The sequence below is a fragment of the Stigmatopora argus genome, chromosome 1 (assembly GCF_051989625.1).
Source record: "Stigmatopora argus isolate UIUO_Sarg chromosome 1, RoL_Sarg_1.0, whole genome shotgun sequence".
NCBI classification, from domain to species: Eukaryota; Metazoa; Chordata; class Actinopteri; order Syngnathiformes; family Syngnathidae; genus Stigmatopora; species Stigmatopora argus.
In genome coordinates, this window is record NC_135387.1 from 9,782,605 (window position 1) to 9,801,455 (window position 18,851).

At 41.2% G+C, this 18,851-nt stretch overlaps 1 protein-coding gene across 8 annotated transcripts in view; it reads left to right on the forward strand.

Moving 5' to 3' along the window:
• tns1a (tensin 1a) overlaps positions 1 to 18,851 on the forward strand; it is a 46,255-nt gene that overhangs the window by 20,005 nt on the left and 7,399 nt on the right. For all 8 annotated transcript variants that reach the window (XM_077595057.1, XM_077595037.1, XM_077595027.1 and 5 more), the window contains 17 exons: positions 1,571 to 1,609; positions 3,098 to 3,139; positions 5,929 to 5,978; positions 6,233 to 6,404; positions 6,487 to 6,537; positions 6,605 to 6,727; positions 6,805 to 6,869; positions 7,144 to 7,227; positions 8,396 to 8,508; positions 8,601 to 8,661; positions 8,743 to 8,818; positions 8,893 to 9,022; positions 9,598 to 9,663; positions 9,755 to 9,880; positions 14,916 to 16,577; positions 17,355 to 17,518; positions 17,647 to 17,692. In XM_077595057.1, the coding sequence (XP_077451183.1) occupies positions 1,571 to 1,609; positions 3,098 to 3,139; positions 5,929 to 5,978; positions 6,233 to 6,404; positions 6,487 to 6,537; positions 6,605 to 6,727; positions 6,805 to 6,869; positions 7,144 to 7,227; positions 8,396 to 8,508; positions 8,601 to 8,661; positions 8,743 to 8,818; positions 8,893 to 9,022; positions 9,598 to 9,663; positions 9,755 to 9,880; positions 14,916 to 16,577; positions 17,355 to 17,518; positions 17,647 to 17,692 (3,070 nt within the window). The remainder of the gene's footprint in view (positions 1 to 1,570; positions 1,610 to 3,097; positions 3,140 to 5,928; positions 5,979 to 6,232; positions 6,405 to 6,486; positions 6,538 to 6,604; positions 6,728 to 6,804; positions 6,870 to 7,143; positions 7,228 to 8,395; positions 8,509 to 8,600; positions 8,662 to 8,742; positions 8,819 to 8,892; positions 9,023 to 9,597; positions 9,664 to 9,754; positions 9,881 to 14,915; positions 16,578 to 17,354; positions 17,519 to 17,646; positions 17,693 to 18,851) is intronic.

The following is an 18,851-nucleotide window of genomic DNA, read 5'->3' on the forward strand; positions in this document are numbered from 1 at the left end:
ATTAATTGCTTGACAGTGATATTAAATCTGAGGTTTTCTTTGTGATCAGCAATCCAAATGGTTCAAGTGACCTGACATTTCAGATGCATGGCAGGGTTTCTCTGATATTTCTATGCTTTTTTATGTCTAAGCAGGAAAAATAACAAGAAGATCCTTCTATCTTCCCACATCGGTCGCCTTATAAGGATGCAGTCAGTGTAGAGGCAGTTAGGAATTTGAACTGTGAAGATCTGTCGTCAGGCATCTCTTGAGTCCCATTACCCTGATTCCTGATGCCTTTGGACCTCTGGGTCAACAAACATACTGCAAATCAGTGATTCTCAGGCCATGGAACAGTTGTTAATTGATTTTATAGAGCAACTGGAAAATAAAATATAATTTGAACTTTTCTTTTGAAAGACCAGATGACTTAATATCAAACGTTAACAAAAAATTACAATAATAAAAAAAAATATTGATGAACTGAAACATATTTTTGAGATTTTCACACAGGTTCAAATAATTCAAACTTGCAACTCCAATTATTTTAAACCTACTGTTTAGGTTTTCAATATGTAATCTTAATCATCAAAATCAATGAGTAATTATTATAAATATTTGAGTTTAAGTTTCTGAAATGATTAACTTTTTTCAGGATATTCAATATTTTCAGTTTGTTTGTCATTCTGAGCACTTATAATTTATAAAACTGTCATATTCAAATGTGGTTCATCGATTAATATTCATCCACTCAGTTTGAATGGAATAATGTAATTAACTCCCATTTCCTAATAATGTGTTCTGCATTGCAATTTCCTAATATGATATTTTTGTTAGATTTCAAAGGCATTTATAATCAAATTATTTCACATAATGTAGTTTGCCTTCAATCAAAGTAGCACACAATTTAATGACTATGGGAAAATGTTAGTCCTCGGGTAACCTAAGTTGAGAACCCCTGCTGTATAATAGAGTGTTGCTGCAAATGAAGTGGCATGCTTGAAGGAAATGGCTACTGTGTGCCAAGACAGTTATGTTAATGTCAGTCCGGGCCGCAGGAAATGAGGCAAAGTGTTGGCATGAAAACAAAATGGTGACTTTCATCAATGACCAGTTTTGACATCACGTGGCATATTAACAATACTGTTCTCCCTCCTGGATTCTGATTCTCCGTGATAACCTTGCAAATGCCAACCGGCTTTTGTTTTCACTGTGCAAACTAATTATGGTGGCTTCCTTCCCACCAGAGCCTGCTGGCTACTGATAGTGCTCGCCAATCTGACTACGCACCAACCTGCCACGGATCGTGTTTATGCGTAAAGCTCCTCCGTTTGCTATATCCCAATCTGTGATGTGTAGCTGCTAGATGGTTATGCAGACTAATAGGAGCCACTTGTCATGGATACTAAGACCACGCGGTGGTGGCCTTCCTATTTAAAGATGCAACATCAGAAAATGTAATGAAAGCCATTCTAATTCTGAAGCAATGTTATGACGAGAGAGAAAACATCTCCTTGCTTGTTATTATTGCAAAAAAAGGCTACAAAAGAACAGAAACCCTGTCCTTCAAATATTGTCCTTTCTATTACAGGTCACCACGGCCTGTCAAACCAGCACCAACTATGAGCTTGTGAGTACAACATGCTTTTCATTATAAATACCTTCACTGACGCAGTAGAGCCCACTGATGCCAATGACCCCATTTTTCATGTAATATTCCTTGCTGGAATTGAAGGCAAAACTGTTGCAAAAGGTTCTAAAGCTAAAGTTTCCATCACATATTTGTCGCTTCGTTGGTCATATAGTAGTTACCCTTTCCCTCAAAGGGCTGCTATGGGTGTTAAAAATGTAATACATTCACCCTATTATCACTGCAGACTGTGGTGCAGTGGTTCTTTTGCCTGACTTTGGTTCATTGCGTGGGTTTGAGTCCCACTGGGTGCCAGTGTCATTGGATGTGTGGATGGTTCTCTGTTTATGTGTGTCCTACAACTAACTGGTGACCAGTTTGGAGTGTAGTCCACCTATTGTCTGAAGTCAGTTGGGATAGGCTCCCGCACCTGAGAAGGAAAAGGAAATTGGTAGGAAGAAACCACTACCATGACACAAGTTACAAATCGTGAATAATCACAATTGTCCATATAAACTGCTATTATTAATCAAACACATCAGAGTCTGCACTCTAGAAGACCCCATATCAACTCAAAAGTTGAATGCTATTTACAAAGTTAAATGACAGCGTTCTAATATGTCATTGATAAACAAAAATAATAATAATAAAAAACAGTACCGAAGAGTGAAATAAATGGATAGACACAATTATTCGCATGCCATTTTAAATGCTTCAAATGTGTGAATATTGTTTTAAAAAAATGACAATCATCTGCAAAAACATCTATTTGTAGACAAACTAAATTAAAATCATACTATTTTAAACTAGTGGGTTTCTCTACTCATTTGATTATTGTATTCATGTAATATAGTAAATGTATTTAAGAGGACTTGTGACCACAGATCTTCCAATAGTCCAATATTCTTTACAGTAAAGTAAAGAAAAATTTTCATTTTGTCACCTTTTTGCTTGAAAAACGAAGGAACTTGTATATGATTTGCTTTATTGGGCCACTGAATTTGATGTCTCAGGTTGTGAGCTGGCCTTTAGGCCTTGAGTTTCACACCTGTGCTCTAAGCTTAAGCCTTTTCCCCCACAGTGTTCAATTGTCCATTTTCCATCAGCCACAGAAGTGCGACATCTAGGACCACCTCAAGAATTTGATGCTGGTTGCTGGATGCTTTCTCTTATTTGTAGAACTGAACAAATTCGGGACATTCCAAGCACTCACTTCTTTGTACATATTTACATTGGATGCTGGCCCTCTTGAATGACCGAGGCAACCCACTTTACAATCTCAAGTTTTGTTTGCAGAGTTTAGCTAAACACATTGCACTTAACATAAATGTATAGAGCTTTCTTTGTATATATGTTTTTTTGTGTACAGTATATGTGCATGAGCACACTCAATGTTTCTTTGATTTCATTGTCTCTCTTCTATATGAGTAATGCTCCACAGATGGCATTTCATTACTAACCAGTCTTTTCTCTGGATTCTCTCTACAGCCCCCTACTCCTCAGCTGCCATTAAAGCTTGTAGATACTCCTGTAAGTAGCTTGTCTTAGTATTTCTCAACACATGTTTTAAAAACTACAGTTACCATGTTCAGTGTTAATATCAACTGACTGGTTATCCAATATGAACCAGCACAAAGAAATAAACATGCAGTCTGTCTGTGCTAATTCCAGCACAATGAACATTTACTGTATGTTTGTTCACACTTATGTTCTGATAAAAAGTTGTGTGTAAAAAAGCCCTTTAAAAAAAGTCAAATTCCATAGAGTAAGTTTTTATTTTCTATTTCATCTCGTTCTGGAGAATGATGAAGAGTGTGTTATTACTCTTCAGGAAGTGAAGATAAAGAAATTTAAGGCCTTGTAAAAAACAGGCAGGATTTATTTTTTACAACCTCTAAGTATGAACTGAAAAATCATATTTTTCTTTGCTTTTAATTGTTGATTAAAAGTGCTTTGCATCTGTGTTTCATTAAGTGCCAGTTTCAGGTTTGTGAACTGGGTTTCTGGTCTGACAGAAATCAAGTATACCTGACGTCTGCTTCTTACAGCAGCACCATGTCTCATTGTTACACGTACATGAGAACTCTATGTTATCAATCCTCAAAAAAAATTGACCCAATTTTGCACGTCACTGATGCAGGGTTTCAACTATATATTTAACATGTCATCTCCAGGTGATAATCAAGCTATGAGATAAGATATAGGGCACAACAAATCAATACATATTGTTTTCATGGTATCTACTGCTGGTAGAAGTGACAGAAGGAATAGGGTCTTTTAATACAGTGAAGTTGGGAAAAAAAATCCAAATCATCATCATCATCATTTCCACAAAGCTCGGACAAATAGGCTTAAGGACAGTTTTTTCCCCACATCCATCAGACATCTAAACTCGCGCTAACATACACACATTCCCTTCTGCGGCATATGAATAGATGTTTGGTTGGTGATCTGCCTCCTACTAGCTGACTTGAAGGAAGGTAAGTGGCAGACAGTGTGCGGTAATCGAGAGGTAAGCGACCTGTATGTAATCGAGAGGTAAGCGACCACAACAGCGGAATGACAAATTACAAGTCCGTAACTTACACTTATTTAGGTCTTTTGCCGATTAAACGTAGCTTATGGAGAAGCACCATCAATTTCGTCACACGCAGTTTCTGCGTGTGATGACAAGTAGGCTTTTTGTGTTGTGGTAATGACGACATGGCCTATGTCCGATTATTATTATCAGCACAAATTGTCCATAACTGACATCATGGTGGGATTGTCCAGGTCGCGCAACTGAACTGTTGGGATTTTCAAAATTACCTTCTGGCTCCGGAGACAATACGTCTTACCATAAATCAGTGATTCTTAACCTGGGTTCGATCGAACCCTAGGCGTTCGGTGAGTCGGTCTCAGGGGTTCGGTGGAGCCTCTGCCACGGAGGTCAAGACAGATCGACACTTCATGTCTATGTACACGATAACATGCCCCATTTGACCATCACTGGCTGCAGAGGATCACGTGACATTGTTTAGCCAATCAGTGCTGCAAGGAATTTAAATATCTTGAATTTGAAAAAAAATCCCATTTTATTTTCCACTAATGTAGGGTTTGGTGAATGCGCATATGAAACTGGTGGGGTTCAGTAGCTCCAACAAGGTTAAGAACCACTGCCATGAATCAACGGCATTGACAATGAGATAGTTTTAGTTTTTGTTCAGACCCTGCTTCAGCAATACCAGGCCGATGCAAGTTGCTTGTACCAATTCTAAGCGCAGAAACACCATTCTGAAGGGTAATTAGAGTCTGCAGTGGCTGTTTACAGTGCGAAGGAAGTGCACATCAACACTCGGCTTGGGAAAAAGGGGAAAACTGTGGTAGAGGAGATGGGAATAATGATAGATAATGAGACAGTAGGAGGAGTAGCTGCAAAGGAGCGAGCTTATGGGGAATGAGACCAGAACATCATCTGTTGGCGAAAGCAGCATCACGTAGTATTTTTCCATCATCAGAACCAGCATGGAGTGAAATGCGCATCTCACCGGGCATGGACATATGACACACAATCTTGTTTTCTTAATTATTTTGACATTGAATAAAGCAGCTATGGCATTTGGAGGCTTTTTTGGGAGTCATTTTGCCCCCCAGCGTTTAATTTGGAGGTGGAGCACAGGTCACCTGATCAACAAGGTATAACCCACCCACACTGGAGGGAAGTTTTAATATGACTTTATTTCTATAACTCTGTACAATTTTTTCTGATACCTAGGCAATGTGCCCTACAGTTAATGTATCAGGAAAAATATAAATGATCATATGTGTTTTTTGGTATATTTTACCACACAACCCTCCCACACAAGAAGTTTTTATCATCATTTTTAGTCCACATCGGCTGTGGTTCATATTTTTTATGAAAAGCTGACAGAAATCTTCCCTTCAGTTTTTCATAAGAGCATCTAGGCTCCAAGCTTCACCGTTATGTTGAATTGAGTATTGGTTCGTGATCATCTGTAGTCCTACCAGCTTCCACAAATGATGCAAGACAACAAGAAAGCATACCGTTGACCGCAGAGCCCCTTCTTTAGCAGTCTCCAATGCCTCCCTTATAGTATATGCGCTCTATCAATGTGTAAATACATCCATACTGACTATTGGTTTAAACTCGAACTTCATCATGCTAGAATCCTTGTTCAACTCTATTTGTCCTTAATGACATAGTTTTCTGTGCCCCAAGGACACATTTCAGTTTTTGTCTCTGTTTTCATTCCACAAAAAGAAAACTGATTTTGTACCATAATTACTGATATCATTTTGCTCATGACTTATCACTTCAGGGGTCAGCCAGGTCCTGTAAGAGTGCCGAAATAAAGAGAAAGCAGTCACGGTAAGACCGTTTTTACCTGAAGCACATGTGCTCACATTTCTCAGTTCCATTTCAAAGTGTTTTGATCTCATTAATGAGAAGTCATATCACCAGTCCATGGAGAATAGGTAAAATATGCTAGTGTACTTTCCAGCTCACCTTGAACGTATAGTATTTTAAATTCACTGTCAAAGTGGTTAAAAAATCTCTGATCTGACAGCACATTCAAAACTAGAGAAAATATCTGCAATTTGCTTGGCATGTGCCCTCACTAGGAGTCAAAGTATGGTTCAAGGCATGGAGGAAACCTACGAAGTGGACCTGGTCTACATCACAGAGAGGATCATATCCTTCTCTTTCCCTGCCACTGCCGAGGAGCGCAACTACATCGCTCATCTCAAGGAGGTGGCGGCCATGCTCCGCTCAAAACACGGGGACCACTACCTGGTGAGGAGGATTGCCCTTTTAATGAATGTACCAATCTCACTGTCTGTTTTAATGCATTTATATTTGTCCTTGCTGAATTTAGGTCCTCAACCTGAGTGAACTGAGGAATGACCTAGCAACATTAAACCCCAAGGTATAAACACAGTAAATGGGGTACAACAAAGTATTTCGGAAGCATCTCACTCATTTGACCTCGGCAGGTGCTGGAATTTGGATGGCCAGACCACCACGCACCCCCACTGGACAAGATCTGCAGCATGTGCAAGGCCATCGACACGTGGCTCAATGGCGACCCACACAATGTTGTGGTGCTTCACAACAAAGTAAACTTACATAAAACACATCCATTGATATTGATAACATTGACAACCATTACGATATGACCCCTTTGATTTTACAGGGTAACCGAGGTCGGACAGGGGTGGTGGTGGCTGCCTACATGCATTACAGCAGCATATCTGCAAGGTAACAAACACCTTAATGGCATTTGCTCTCTCATGATTATTGTCGGTGAATGTTTTTCTATTTAAAGGTGTGTGTAAGACTGCAGTATGATTAATGCGGCAAAACAAGCCATCCCGGCTGGTTTATTGTTCGGGTTCTCTGAGAGCAAACAGCTCAGGGAGTCATCATTCTTTAATGTAGCCAGATGTTATTAGAAGTTTAGAGATACTTTGAAACTTTGCAGGGTAGTTTTTCAAAAGATTACCATAAAGATAATACTCATCTTCATTTACAGTGCTGACCAGGCACTGGACAGGTTTGCTATGAGGCGTTTCTATGAGGACAAAGCACTTCCTGTGGGTCAACCTTCACAAAGAAGGTTAGTTGTTACCTCACTTCTTTTTTCTAAATGTTTGAAAGCGTGTATTTTTCCCTAAGCATCAAATTGTCCAATGACTGGTCCAAATGTGAACAGGAAAAGGTTTTTCTTCCCTGCAATTGAGTTTGAATTAAGATAATTGTATGAAAATGTCGTAGCATCCACTGTTTGTTTGAAAGATTCCATTCATGCCAAGAGACTTCCCAAGAGAGTGAAGTTAAGCTTGTTTTCCAACAGCGTGATTAGCCTGAAATAATGTCTTTAAGTATGTGGTGGAATCCAAGACTATTACAGGGGGGAGATAAGAACAAGGTGACAGAGAATAAACAAAGAAATAACTAAATAAGTCTGATGGCTCATCCTCGGCCAAGCTTCTTTTTCCCAAATCGGACATAATTGTTTCTAATCTCAATCACCTGCACTGAAAAACAGGATGCACTGCAGTAATCTATTGTAGCTTCAGTCACGTAAACTTTTTCAATAGTGCAACTTGAAATTTTCAACTCTATAAGTAATTTATTAAGGTAAGCACAGCGATTATTCCAAGTATTCCTTAAATAAAGTTGGCTTTATTGCTGAATGTGAATTGTTCAAGTTTTTACCCCCTGTAAAACAATGATTTAATGTGGTAGCATACTAGTTTTTAGATTGTTGCAAATACACATTTTGAGATTAGTGTGAATTCATATTTTCTCAGTACCACTTTTCCTCATGACCTTAACAGTTTTTACAGGAGGTTAGGTGCTCGGATGATTCGCCTAAAGACGTTACGCCGACGGCGGAACGTCCATTCGGCGACCTGTCCGTCTGTCAAACGTCCGTCGGCGAAACGTCTTGAGGCGAATCATCCGGCCACGGGAGGTTAGCAATTGTAGGTTAAACGGAAATAGTTATTCACATTCCTTATTCCAAAATAAACTTAGTTTATTTATTTGGATGGCACTTGAAATACTGTAATTTCCGGACCATTGAGCGCACCTGACGATAAACCGTACTTAAAAAAACATTCATTTAAATGCAGGCCTCCATATCTTAATATGGGATATTTACTGACAGACATTACAGTGAAATATTTGATTGACGAAAAATACTGAAAATACAAAAACTGTACGAATGTTTCTGTTTGTGTGCTCTTTTTAACTCTCCTGCTTTTTTTTTCGCTCTTTAGGTACGTGCAATATTTTAATGGCCTTTTGTCTGGCCATATAAAAATCAACAACAAGCCTCTGTTCCTTCATCATGTGATCATGCATGGAATTCCCAACTTTGAGTCCAAAGGAGGTGCGAATCTTCTCTTTGAATATTTGGGAATGGTTTTGTACACTAAAATATTAAATGAAGTGAAATTTCCCCTCCCCATTTGTTCTGCCCAGGCTGCCGTCCATTCCTGAAGATTTACCAGGCCATGCAGCCAGTCTATACATCGGGAATATAGTATGTAATCTTTGCTAGTCACTTATGCTCAACTTTAAATTGATTTGTTTTTACGAGATGCTGTTGTTTTTGTTCATACAGCAACGTGCAGGGCGATGGCAACACCAGCATTTGTATCACCATTGAACCCGGCCTTTTGCTAAAAGGTGACATCCTGGTAAGCCATTCTGCCATTCCATTCAATTGTGTTACCTTTTAGCCACATACACATCACTATCTACACTGCCACAGCTTAAGTGTTACCACAAGCGGTACAGAAACTCCACCAGGGATGTCGTGTTCAGGGTCCAGTTCCACACATGTGCAATCCATGATCTTGGAGTGGTGTTTGGAAAGCGTGAATTGGATGAGACATTCAAAGGTAAGAAAATTAAATTTACTTGATTTCTGTGTAGCTTGAGAGGTTAGCACGTCGGCCTCACAGCTCTGGGGTCCTGGGTTCAAATCCAGGTTGGTCCACCTGTGTGGAGTTTGCATGTTCTTTCCGGGCCTGTGTGGGTTTTCTCCGGGTACTCCGGGTTCCTCCCACATTCCAAAAACATGCATGGTAGGCTGATTTCACACTCTAAATTGCCCCAAGATATGAGTGTGAGCGTGAATTGTTGTCCGTCTCCTCGTGGCCACCAAGTCAGGGTGTCCCCCACCTTTGGCCCGAAGTCAGCCGGGATAGGCTCCAGCACGCCCAGCGGCCCTACTGAGGGTAAAGCGGTTCAGAAAATGAATGAATGATAATGAATGTTTTGTTTTTTGGACCAGTCATTCCCAACGATACTGTACAATGACACCTTCGTGTGCCATCCAGTATAAATCTATTCCTCTACCACCATCTGGTGGCATCCTGCTTCCAAGCAGATTCCCTAATCTATAATGCATTTTGTTGTAGTATTATAATTTAGGAGAAACTGTCCAGTACTTAAAAGTGGTTTGTGTTTACAGATGACAGATTCCCTGAATATGGGAAGGTGGAGTTTGTGTTTTCGTATGCTCCACAGAAAATTAAAGGTAGCATGTTTTTTATAGACTGCCTATAGATTTTTTTGTAATTTTTACTTAGCATGTGAACCACATCCTAATTGTGAAATTGGTTTTTCAGGACTAAGCCATCTGGAGAACGGGCCTAGCGTCTGTGTGGATTACAACACCCAAGATCCTTTGATCCGTTGGGACTCATATGAAAACTTCATCCACCGCTGTGATGGAGCTGCTGATGACCAGCATGGTATGCACAAACATGGATCAGTAATGTAGTCATCTCACTGACAGCAGTCAGAGTGGTGACGCATTCACTTTATTATGTCGCAAAGACCCATTTTTTCTTTCATTGAGTTCCTCAGAGGGGCATTGTAGTAATTGCAGTGTTTCCTGAAGGTCAGTCGGAATCACCCGTACTTCAACTTGTAATCTTTTTAAAACCTGCACACTGCAGGGAGCCTCTTCTGGAAGACATTTTTTTTGTCTTCTTAAATTCTCTTAAAATAAATAGATTGGTGCTTCTTCTTCTTGATAAAAGTGACTCAATTTAAGTGTGTTTTTTAAATTATGTAGTTACTGTGTTGGAATCTTCCAGGATGGAAAAACATGATTCAACTTATCTCAGCACCGCACATCCATCACTCATTAAGGGCGGGTCATTAGCAAAAGCCAGACTTGTTTATTTGTACTAATGTTCATGTGTTGATGTCCAAACTCATGTCACTTTACTCTCCTGGCGCCATTTTTAACCCTGACCTTGGACACAAAGTTGAAAGAGCTCAGCAAAAGAATGTTGTCTTTTAAAGAGTACGGGATTAGGATGCCTGTTGCTTACATTGTAATTCACAAGCCCCCTGGCACTACAGTATATTGTTAGTCCGCCTTGTTAGCATCCACCTATGTGTGTCTGTGCGTACGTGATTTCATTAGCATGTTGAGTACTTTGCAGTTTTTACATCGGAATGCAGTTGTGTGTGTCAGGTCTGCTAATAACCTTGTTCCCCCGCAGTTGCCCAAGTCGCTGGACTGAGTGGGCTCCAGTTGGGTCAAAACAAGTAACAGTAACGTTAAAAGTGTCACGTGATGTTGTCTGACCACCACACAATTTCCTGGTTTAAAGGCAAACCTTTTCAAGCAATGTATTTAATACATAGCAATGGTAATATGATGAGAGAATATTAAATACCATACCTTTTGATATATTGGCATTTGTATGTGAGTTCAGAAGGCTGGGAAGCTGTCCTCTTTGTTTACTACCCCTCCCCTATTTGGTCGGGCTGAGCCGTGAAGCATTTCTGGAATAGCTGGATGGTGACAGAAAGGAACACAGGGGGTGGGGAAGGATATGTAGAGTGAAGTAGACTCCTCCAGTTTTATGTGTGGCACAGCTCAAGTCATTTTGTCACACCTGCGAGGACTGATTGGAGGAAGAGAAATAAATTGCATAATCTTTTTCTGTTTCATAATGGAGGCAACTAAGGCTGCAGAAATGGAGAGCAGCAGAGTATTTTAAATGTATGCATGTGTCACACAAGAACAAAATTTGGGGAGATGGACATGCTGGTGACAGCACTGTGAGCTGCAGCAGCAGGTTCACATCCCGGTAGCCTTCGAAACCCTGCTGTGACTCTCCTCATCCTTTAATGCCTCATTTCTACCCTGAATGGCTATTTTGGAGGCAAACTGCTGCTGATCGCATATCGCCAGCATGGAGATAAATTTGAATCAGACGTGAGGTGTAATGTGATGTCTTACACATGACATCACCCTGACAGTCGTCTTGGTTGGTGACACCAACATGGTCACATTACGTTACTTCTAAAAAGTGAATGATGGATGGAGTGGGAGGCAGACATTTCTCATACAAAATCAGACTCTGTCAAACACTGATGCTCAAACTGTAACACATAGTGATGTGCTGTCACGCCATATTTCACTCTACAAATGTCCACTAGTCAAAGAGAAATGTGACGCAAACATACTGAAAGCCTGCTGTACGTCAGCTTTCAGTCAAATCAAGTCACCGTTTGCTGGCATGCAGCCTGGCTGTCGTCACAATATCAAAGTTAAATATTACATCCCATTGTGAAATGACATCACTCCGTGTCCTCACATTCCCGACACGACCTATCACTGTGTATGATTGTAAGTGTGGATTAAGATGTTGTCATGCCAAAAGAAAATGTCCATCTCGATCATTTCCACTCGGAGTGACTTCATCATCCAGCTTTATGTATTTACAGATTTTTGTTTCGCTACGAATCTATTATCCATGTCACATTGCAGTGACCCATTTCATTTCTTTGTTTATTCAGAAATTTTTCTTTTGAGATGGAAGATTTCAAGATCAGATCTGTGGCCGTGTTTGTGCACTGTTTTCTGAGATTTCCTGCCCAAGCCACTTTAAATCAATAATCTTAAATGGTGTGTTTCCCTTTTATATTCAAGATATATATATATATATATATATATATATATATATATATATATATATATATATATATATATATATATATATATATATATATATACATATATATATATATATACGTATATATATATATATATAGATATAGATATAGATATAGATATAGATATATTATTTTTAATGCGCCGTGGCAAAGGATTTTAAGAACTCAACCTCACTATTCAAATGCTTCTGAATCTAACTGCATGTTTACACTAGTACGTAGTCTGATTCCAAGCAGGTCTATTGACACAGCAGTGGCATGCAGTGCTCAACTGCTTCTATTTATAATAAACCATTAGCCACATTTGTGAAAATGGACTTTTAATGGCTGCCAAGTCAGGGAAGTGCCAATGAGACACCAAAGCTTGCGCTTGTGTTTGCTAATGTGTGCATATGCCGGAACTTTCATGATTCAGTAAAAAAAAATTCAATACAGAAGGTGAATAGGCATGTGAATCACCATTTGGTGTACATGGCACTCTGCCCGGGTGACTCACCTGATTTAATTTGAGGTTTGACGCTGCTCTTCCAGAGCAAGGATGCATGTTCCATGCAGGTGGAATACTGTAAAGTTTGTTAAAAATTGTTGTCGCCACAGTTAATACCCAGCTGGAGTCTTGCCATTATTATGTGACGTGCTTACACATTAATGCGAGTGGTAAGTGCATGTTAGGTGCCTGGCTGTGCCATTTGATATTTTTGTGGTCACAGTTGGATGCAAAGCATGAGCTCATATTTCAATAGGATTTCTCAGTCATAAAAATTGCTGCTCTGAACCTTTTACTTTAAGCTACATAGCTGACATTGTTGTGTCATCCATCCTTTTTATACACTGCTTATTTTGTTCAGGGTCACAGTGAAGCTGGAGTTGATCCCAGCTGACCTAAAATAAGAGCATATATTGTCTCTGACTGTTCACCAATCATTCAACTCTGACCAATTGCAACAGAATCCCATTCGTGCTTACATTCTCAACTATGGCACTTTGGTGTTTTTATTTCAAGCACTATGTGCAACAAGTCCTCGACAATCATTGGATTTCTTCAGAACGTATTAAAGATGTATACTTATCCATAGCTAGAATGTGATACATTGTAGACCATCTTCAATGCCAAGTCGTCCTGAGAAATGGATTTTAAAAACTCTTGTAATATTTGGAGGATGATGTCCTGATACATGATGCGATTTTCGATGTAGACGGGGCTGGCAGAACCATTAATGCAATAGTGACTAAAAGAGGGATGTACGTACATTCCTGAATTTTGACCACATTGTCCCCTTACTAGAACAGATTATCCCATGTTGTTGTATAGTTTGAATATTTTACCATTTGTTTACAATGGTGAAACTATTTTTGTTGTGTTTCACAGTAATTTGCAGTATTTTATAACCCCAATGTCATCTTCTAGTGAGTTTTTATTGTCTCACGCCAGTATTTTTTCTATGAATAGTGGTGTATTTTATCGTTGTCGCTTCCTCTTTCTAGATGACGAGTAACTAGTTAGAAGTTAATCTTTCTTATTTAAATTTCCACCAAGGCGGTCCAGTCAAAGAGTGGTTAGCGCGTCGGACTCACAGTTCTGGGGTCGAGGTTTCGATCCCAAGTGGGTCCTCACTGTGTGGAGTTTGCATGTTCTCCCAGACTTGCGTGGTTTCCTCCCACATACCAGAAACAAGCAGGGTAGGCCTGTTGAACACTCTAAATTGCTCGTCCATCTCCTCGTGCCAAGCAATTGACTGGCCGCCTGGTGCCTGAAGTTGACTGGAATAGGCTCCAGCAGCATCCACAACACTTGTGAGGATACGCAATTTAGAAAATGAATGAATAAATAATTTCGACCATTCAATGTTCTGCTTCAATGTTCTCTTGTTAAAACCATGACATTTAAAGTGAGGAAGAGTGAAGGGATCCCCAACTTTGACCAATGACATCAGAAAACTGACAGATGGGAGTTCTGTATAGCCACTCCCCTGCTGCTGGGAAGAGTCAAGTGGTGGTGCAGCCCCCCTCACTCGCTTCCAACACAATTTTGGTGATGGGAGGACATAGCAAAGGGAGCAACAGGAGAAGGCTTACTCTTCACTTTTATGGAATTAAATGATCTTTTTCATTTTTGGTTTTGACACAAGGATGACGGGAAATCACGTCAACAGGTAAAGGATTTTTATGACATTTTTTTTAGGCTTTAGGTACGAGCTTGTGGCCTCTTGTCATGAGATGCAAACAAAAACAAGCAAAACAACAAGTACAAGCTGCAATATTAACAGGTGTTCTACCATCCTGTTGACATGACATTTAAAACTAAAACAGTTGACAACTTTGAACCTCTTGTAGTGTATACACACATCACTGTACACTATCTTAAATATCAGCTGTTTGTGGAGACTGTATGCCAACACCTGACTGTGTAGGGCATCTTTTCCAGAGATTCAATTGGTAAACTATTTACAGGCAAAGAACTGTTATGTTTAATTTTTTGGTTTAGATGGAATTTGCTTTAAAAATTCTACATGGTGGTGATGAGCCACCCTGATTCATGTCAGACTGAATGGGTTGTCAGTGGTGCATGGGTGACAGGGCTGTTCCCCCTGTAAACTGTCTATTAATAGTGCATGGGGCCAGTGTTGCTGGCTGCTGGGCTAATAACTCAAGGTATAAAAAAAGACTTCCAGAGCTCCTTTGTGCTTGTTTGAGATTGTTATTTGGTCTTGTGCAAGTTTTCTATTTGATTTTAGATTATTTCAAAGTATAGAACTTCACAGGAAGAACTGCACACTATTTCGGTTTGATCCGTTGTCATCTGTCTTTCAGATGTTTTTCACAGTCAAGGTCCACTTGATGGAAGTCTGTATGCCCAGGTCCGAAAGAAAGACTCTTTGGAGGGAGTGGTCACCATCAATGGCATCCCAGTTCGTGGTGACCCTTTGACTGCAACTGAGAACCAATTGCAACACCCGAATCACCCACTTCAGCCAACAGAACATACACTCCCTGTTACTGGCCATGCCTCTCTTCCCGCTGTCGACCACACTCTATCTGTGAGCAGTGACTCTGGAAACTCCACTGCTTCCGTAAAGACCGACCGCACAGAGGAACACAGTCAGTCTCTGCATGGGGGCTCAAGTCACAGCAACCCTGCAGCAATCCACCAGACCCTCAGCCCCCAAGAGAAGAGAGAACTTGATCAGCTTCTGAGTGGACTTGAGGCACCTGTTCACCAACGGCAAGTCTATTTGTCCACATCAACAAGTCCAGGAGGGGGTGTCCGGCACCTTGTCCCTGCTCAGGTGCATGTCAACGGGGGCCACACCCGGCTAAGTGGTGCCCCTACCGCAGGGGAACGTGAGACAGATATTCTTGATGACGAGCTTCCCAATAGCCAAGAGGGCAACAGTGTAGAAAGTTTGGGCACGCTTTCATCCCTAGAGGGCCAGGCAACACCAGCTAACCTCTACTATCAGTCACAAGCCCCTGCCAGCATTCAAAACGACAGCCCCTACCTTGAAAGTGGTACTTTCAACAACAAGTTGAGTGAAATGCCTGTGCACGGATTGCAAACCGCCACTGCAATGCAGGAGTGCAGTGCCTCTGTGTCACCATTGGGGGAATATAACCACTTCCAGAATGTGAGTGGAATGTACCGCTCACAGTCCTTTGGGAACCCGCCTACCAGCAGTCCTGAATCCAACCCTAAACTAATGCCCAGGGCACCTGAGAGGAGTACCAGTAGTCGAGAAGCTGTTCAAAGGGGTCTCAGTGCATGGCACCAGTACAGCCTCCCAGATGATCCTTTTGGCCCACCACTCCAATCCACCCATAGCTTGCCACATTTTCCCTCCTCAGCTTCTCAAAGGGACATTGAGCAGTCCATTGAAGCCCTGAATATGCTCATGCTTGACCTGGACCCGATCAACTCCCACATGTCCAAGTCACAGAGTGCTCCACCAGGGGAACATAGCCTCAATTCTTCACCAGTGCCCTTCTCCCAGACACTCACGAGGCCATCGTACCAAGCCGACTCGGCCATTCATGGTTACAGCACATCCGGGTCATTCAACAGCAACTTTCATCAGCCACCACGTGCAACTGGGAGAACTTTTCCCAACCAGAGCCCTCTTTTGGAGTCTCCGGTACACTGTCCTAAAAAGATTAGCTCCACTTTGCAACACCAAAACACCACCCCAACTCACACACCTGAGCCATATATACACGCACGTCACCAGTTCTCCACAGACCCCTCTTCAAATGGTCATCCACCGTTGAAGCCCGTGAACTCATACATGGTTGGCACGGCTTCCCACTCTCCAGATCTTCAGGCCTCGTCTCCCTACACAGGGTACAGTGAGTCCTCCTCTCCACTCCCATCCCTCACCCCTCAACCTAAGGAGACCTCCTCTTCCTCTTTGACGCGAGAGCAAGATGCTGAGGAATCAGCATTGAATCTAGAAGGCTTGGTGGCTCACCGCATTGCTGGTAAGGCTGTGCTATACCGCAATGTAATTGCGTAATTGATGTGTCTGACAAGGCAGAGTGCATTAACCGCCTCGCTGGAGTCAAGAGTTTAATCTGTAAAGTTTCAACTCAAGCTCTCCCTCTGTTCCACTGAACAACACATGGTTAGGCATATAGCAGTTCCTGTTACACATTCACCAACAGTATGAGCTGTGTGCATATAATTAGCTCTGCAGCTAAAATGAAGTGAAGCCTGGGAGTACTGGGTAATAATAGCAGGAGGGTATTGAAACCCCAGCCTCCCTCCACCAGTTCGCATTTAGATACACTAAGCAGAAGCTCAATGCTGCCTCCCAATGGATCTTAATTGTATATACAGCGCTTCTTTTTTGAGTGTGTTAGTTGCGTTAGTTTCACATCCTTTTATTGTTGTTTGTCTATATTGTCTTTTTCCGTTCAATCCATCGCTGATCGGACAACCCCTTCCCAACATTGCTTCTTCCTCTGCATGTCTTCTCACCTTGTTCTTCCTCTTCCTTCTTCCTGTTCACTACCCACCACTCTGACATCCTGCCCCGGCATCAGAGTACAACGCTCGAATCCGGGGTATCTGTGAGAGCATAACACCAGAACAATCTGATCGCCATCGCTCCTATTCCTTTTCTGGTTTGTCCAACTCCACTCACTTTTAGTTGCTCCCCTTTTAATTTCTTACACTTCATTCATGAAGCATTCTTTGCATTCCTTACTTAGTGGATGTCATTTCCAACATTATATGATGCTGTGTGTGTGGTTCAGGTGTACACTCCAGAGGGATGACCCCGGAGGTGAGCAAGGAGACTGGTCGGCGTAGGACCACCAGTGAGGGTCACTACCAGAGCGCTCAAGACAACAGGCATGATGCCCCTTCACCAGATTTCAGCAACAGTCTGCCCAACAACCCTAGAAGGAAACTCAGAGAGGTTGGTATTTTTTTTAAATTTATTTTCACCGACAACTCTCTAAAGCCTGGGAGGGGGGAAAAATCAATGACCAATGATGATGTAGTATTGTCAATGTTTTATCAATTATGTTTGTCTTTTTCTCTAAGGGTATCGTTCACACGTACCGGGAGGCATTTGAGGACAATGATATTGGTAGGTTTGGGGAGGCCATGGTTTAGCTTATTGCTCTCCATTTTACTATCGTTACTTTAATGTATGCTTGTTCTTGGTGTTTGATAAATCAAAAAGTAAAAAATGTGATGGAAAGCATGGAAACTCAATCACTTCTTTGTTAAAACATGACCAAATGACACACAACAATCAATAATCCTGTCCCCCAGCCTGAATCTTCATTTTTCTAAATTTTCTCTCGTTACCAAATTATCGGCGATTTACACAGCAGGTCGTTTGGTCGTCACTAGTCAGTGGTCGGCATATCCCTGTTTGGTTCAATGTCTTGGTAATTTGTTGAAAATAGACAAAAGCAGCAAAGACAATGTTATTGTTATTATTTCAACACTTGAATTAAAAGCTGATTTGACATACTTTAAACATCAAAACACGAATATCATAAAATGTATTTTATCATTAGTAAAAAATACACACATCTTATCATTTTCTTAACAATATAATAGTTTTAACAAATGAACCAAGTTCAAAACAAGTAATTGAAATAAGAACTAATAAGTTCAGTCGCAAACAAAATAATGTCTCTGCTCACAGTCATAAGCCTCCCACATGGATTCTTCCCAAACGTCCGCTCTCCCCACCAAAGCACTAACTGTGTTATTGGTTCCCGGAAAGCCGTCAATGTTTGTAGCATTTGGCGTCCATCCCATCACCTTTAAGGCTACACACCTGTGTCTTGCTGCCGGACACAAAGGCCTCTCGTGACGACTCCAGACCTCATATGTCAAGTCCTCCTTGTTCACCCAGCGCCAGCCCACTGGGAAGAAACGCAAACCCAGCCAGGTGTACTCAGTAAAGAGATTTTTTTCCAGCTCTCTGCGGATCAAAAGCATCTCTGTCAGGGATGTCACACTGGCCAAGTCGCTGTGTCTCTCCCTGCAGTGGTCTAACGCTTCCTCCCAGTTCGCACGCTCTCTCACGACAATGGCATTGAAGCAAAAGAAGGGCCGCCAATAATATTTATGTGTACTGTAAATTTCATTGTTGATCATCATGCCAACATCTTCCAAAAGTGAATCATCTGGCTGGTATTGTCCCCAGAGATTTGTGGATGCTTCACCACCCCCTGACCATCTCCATTTTTCACTGTCAGTTTCATTTCTCACCAGTCCAGTCCAGAATG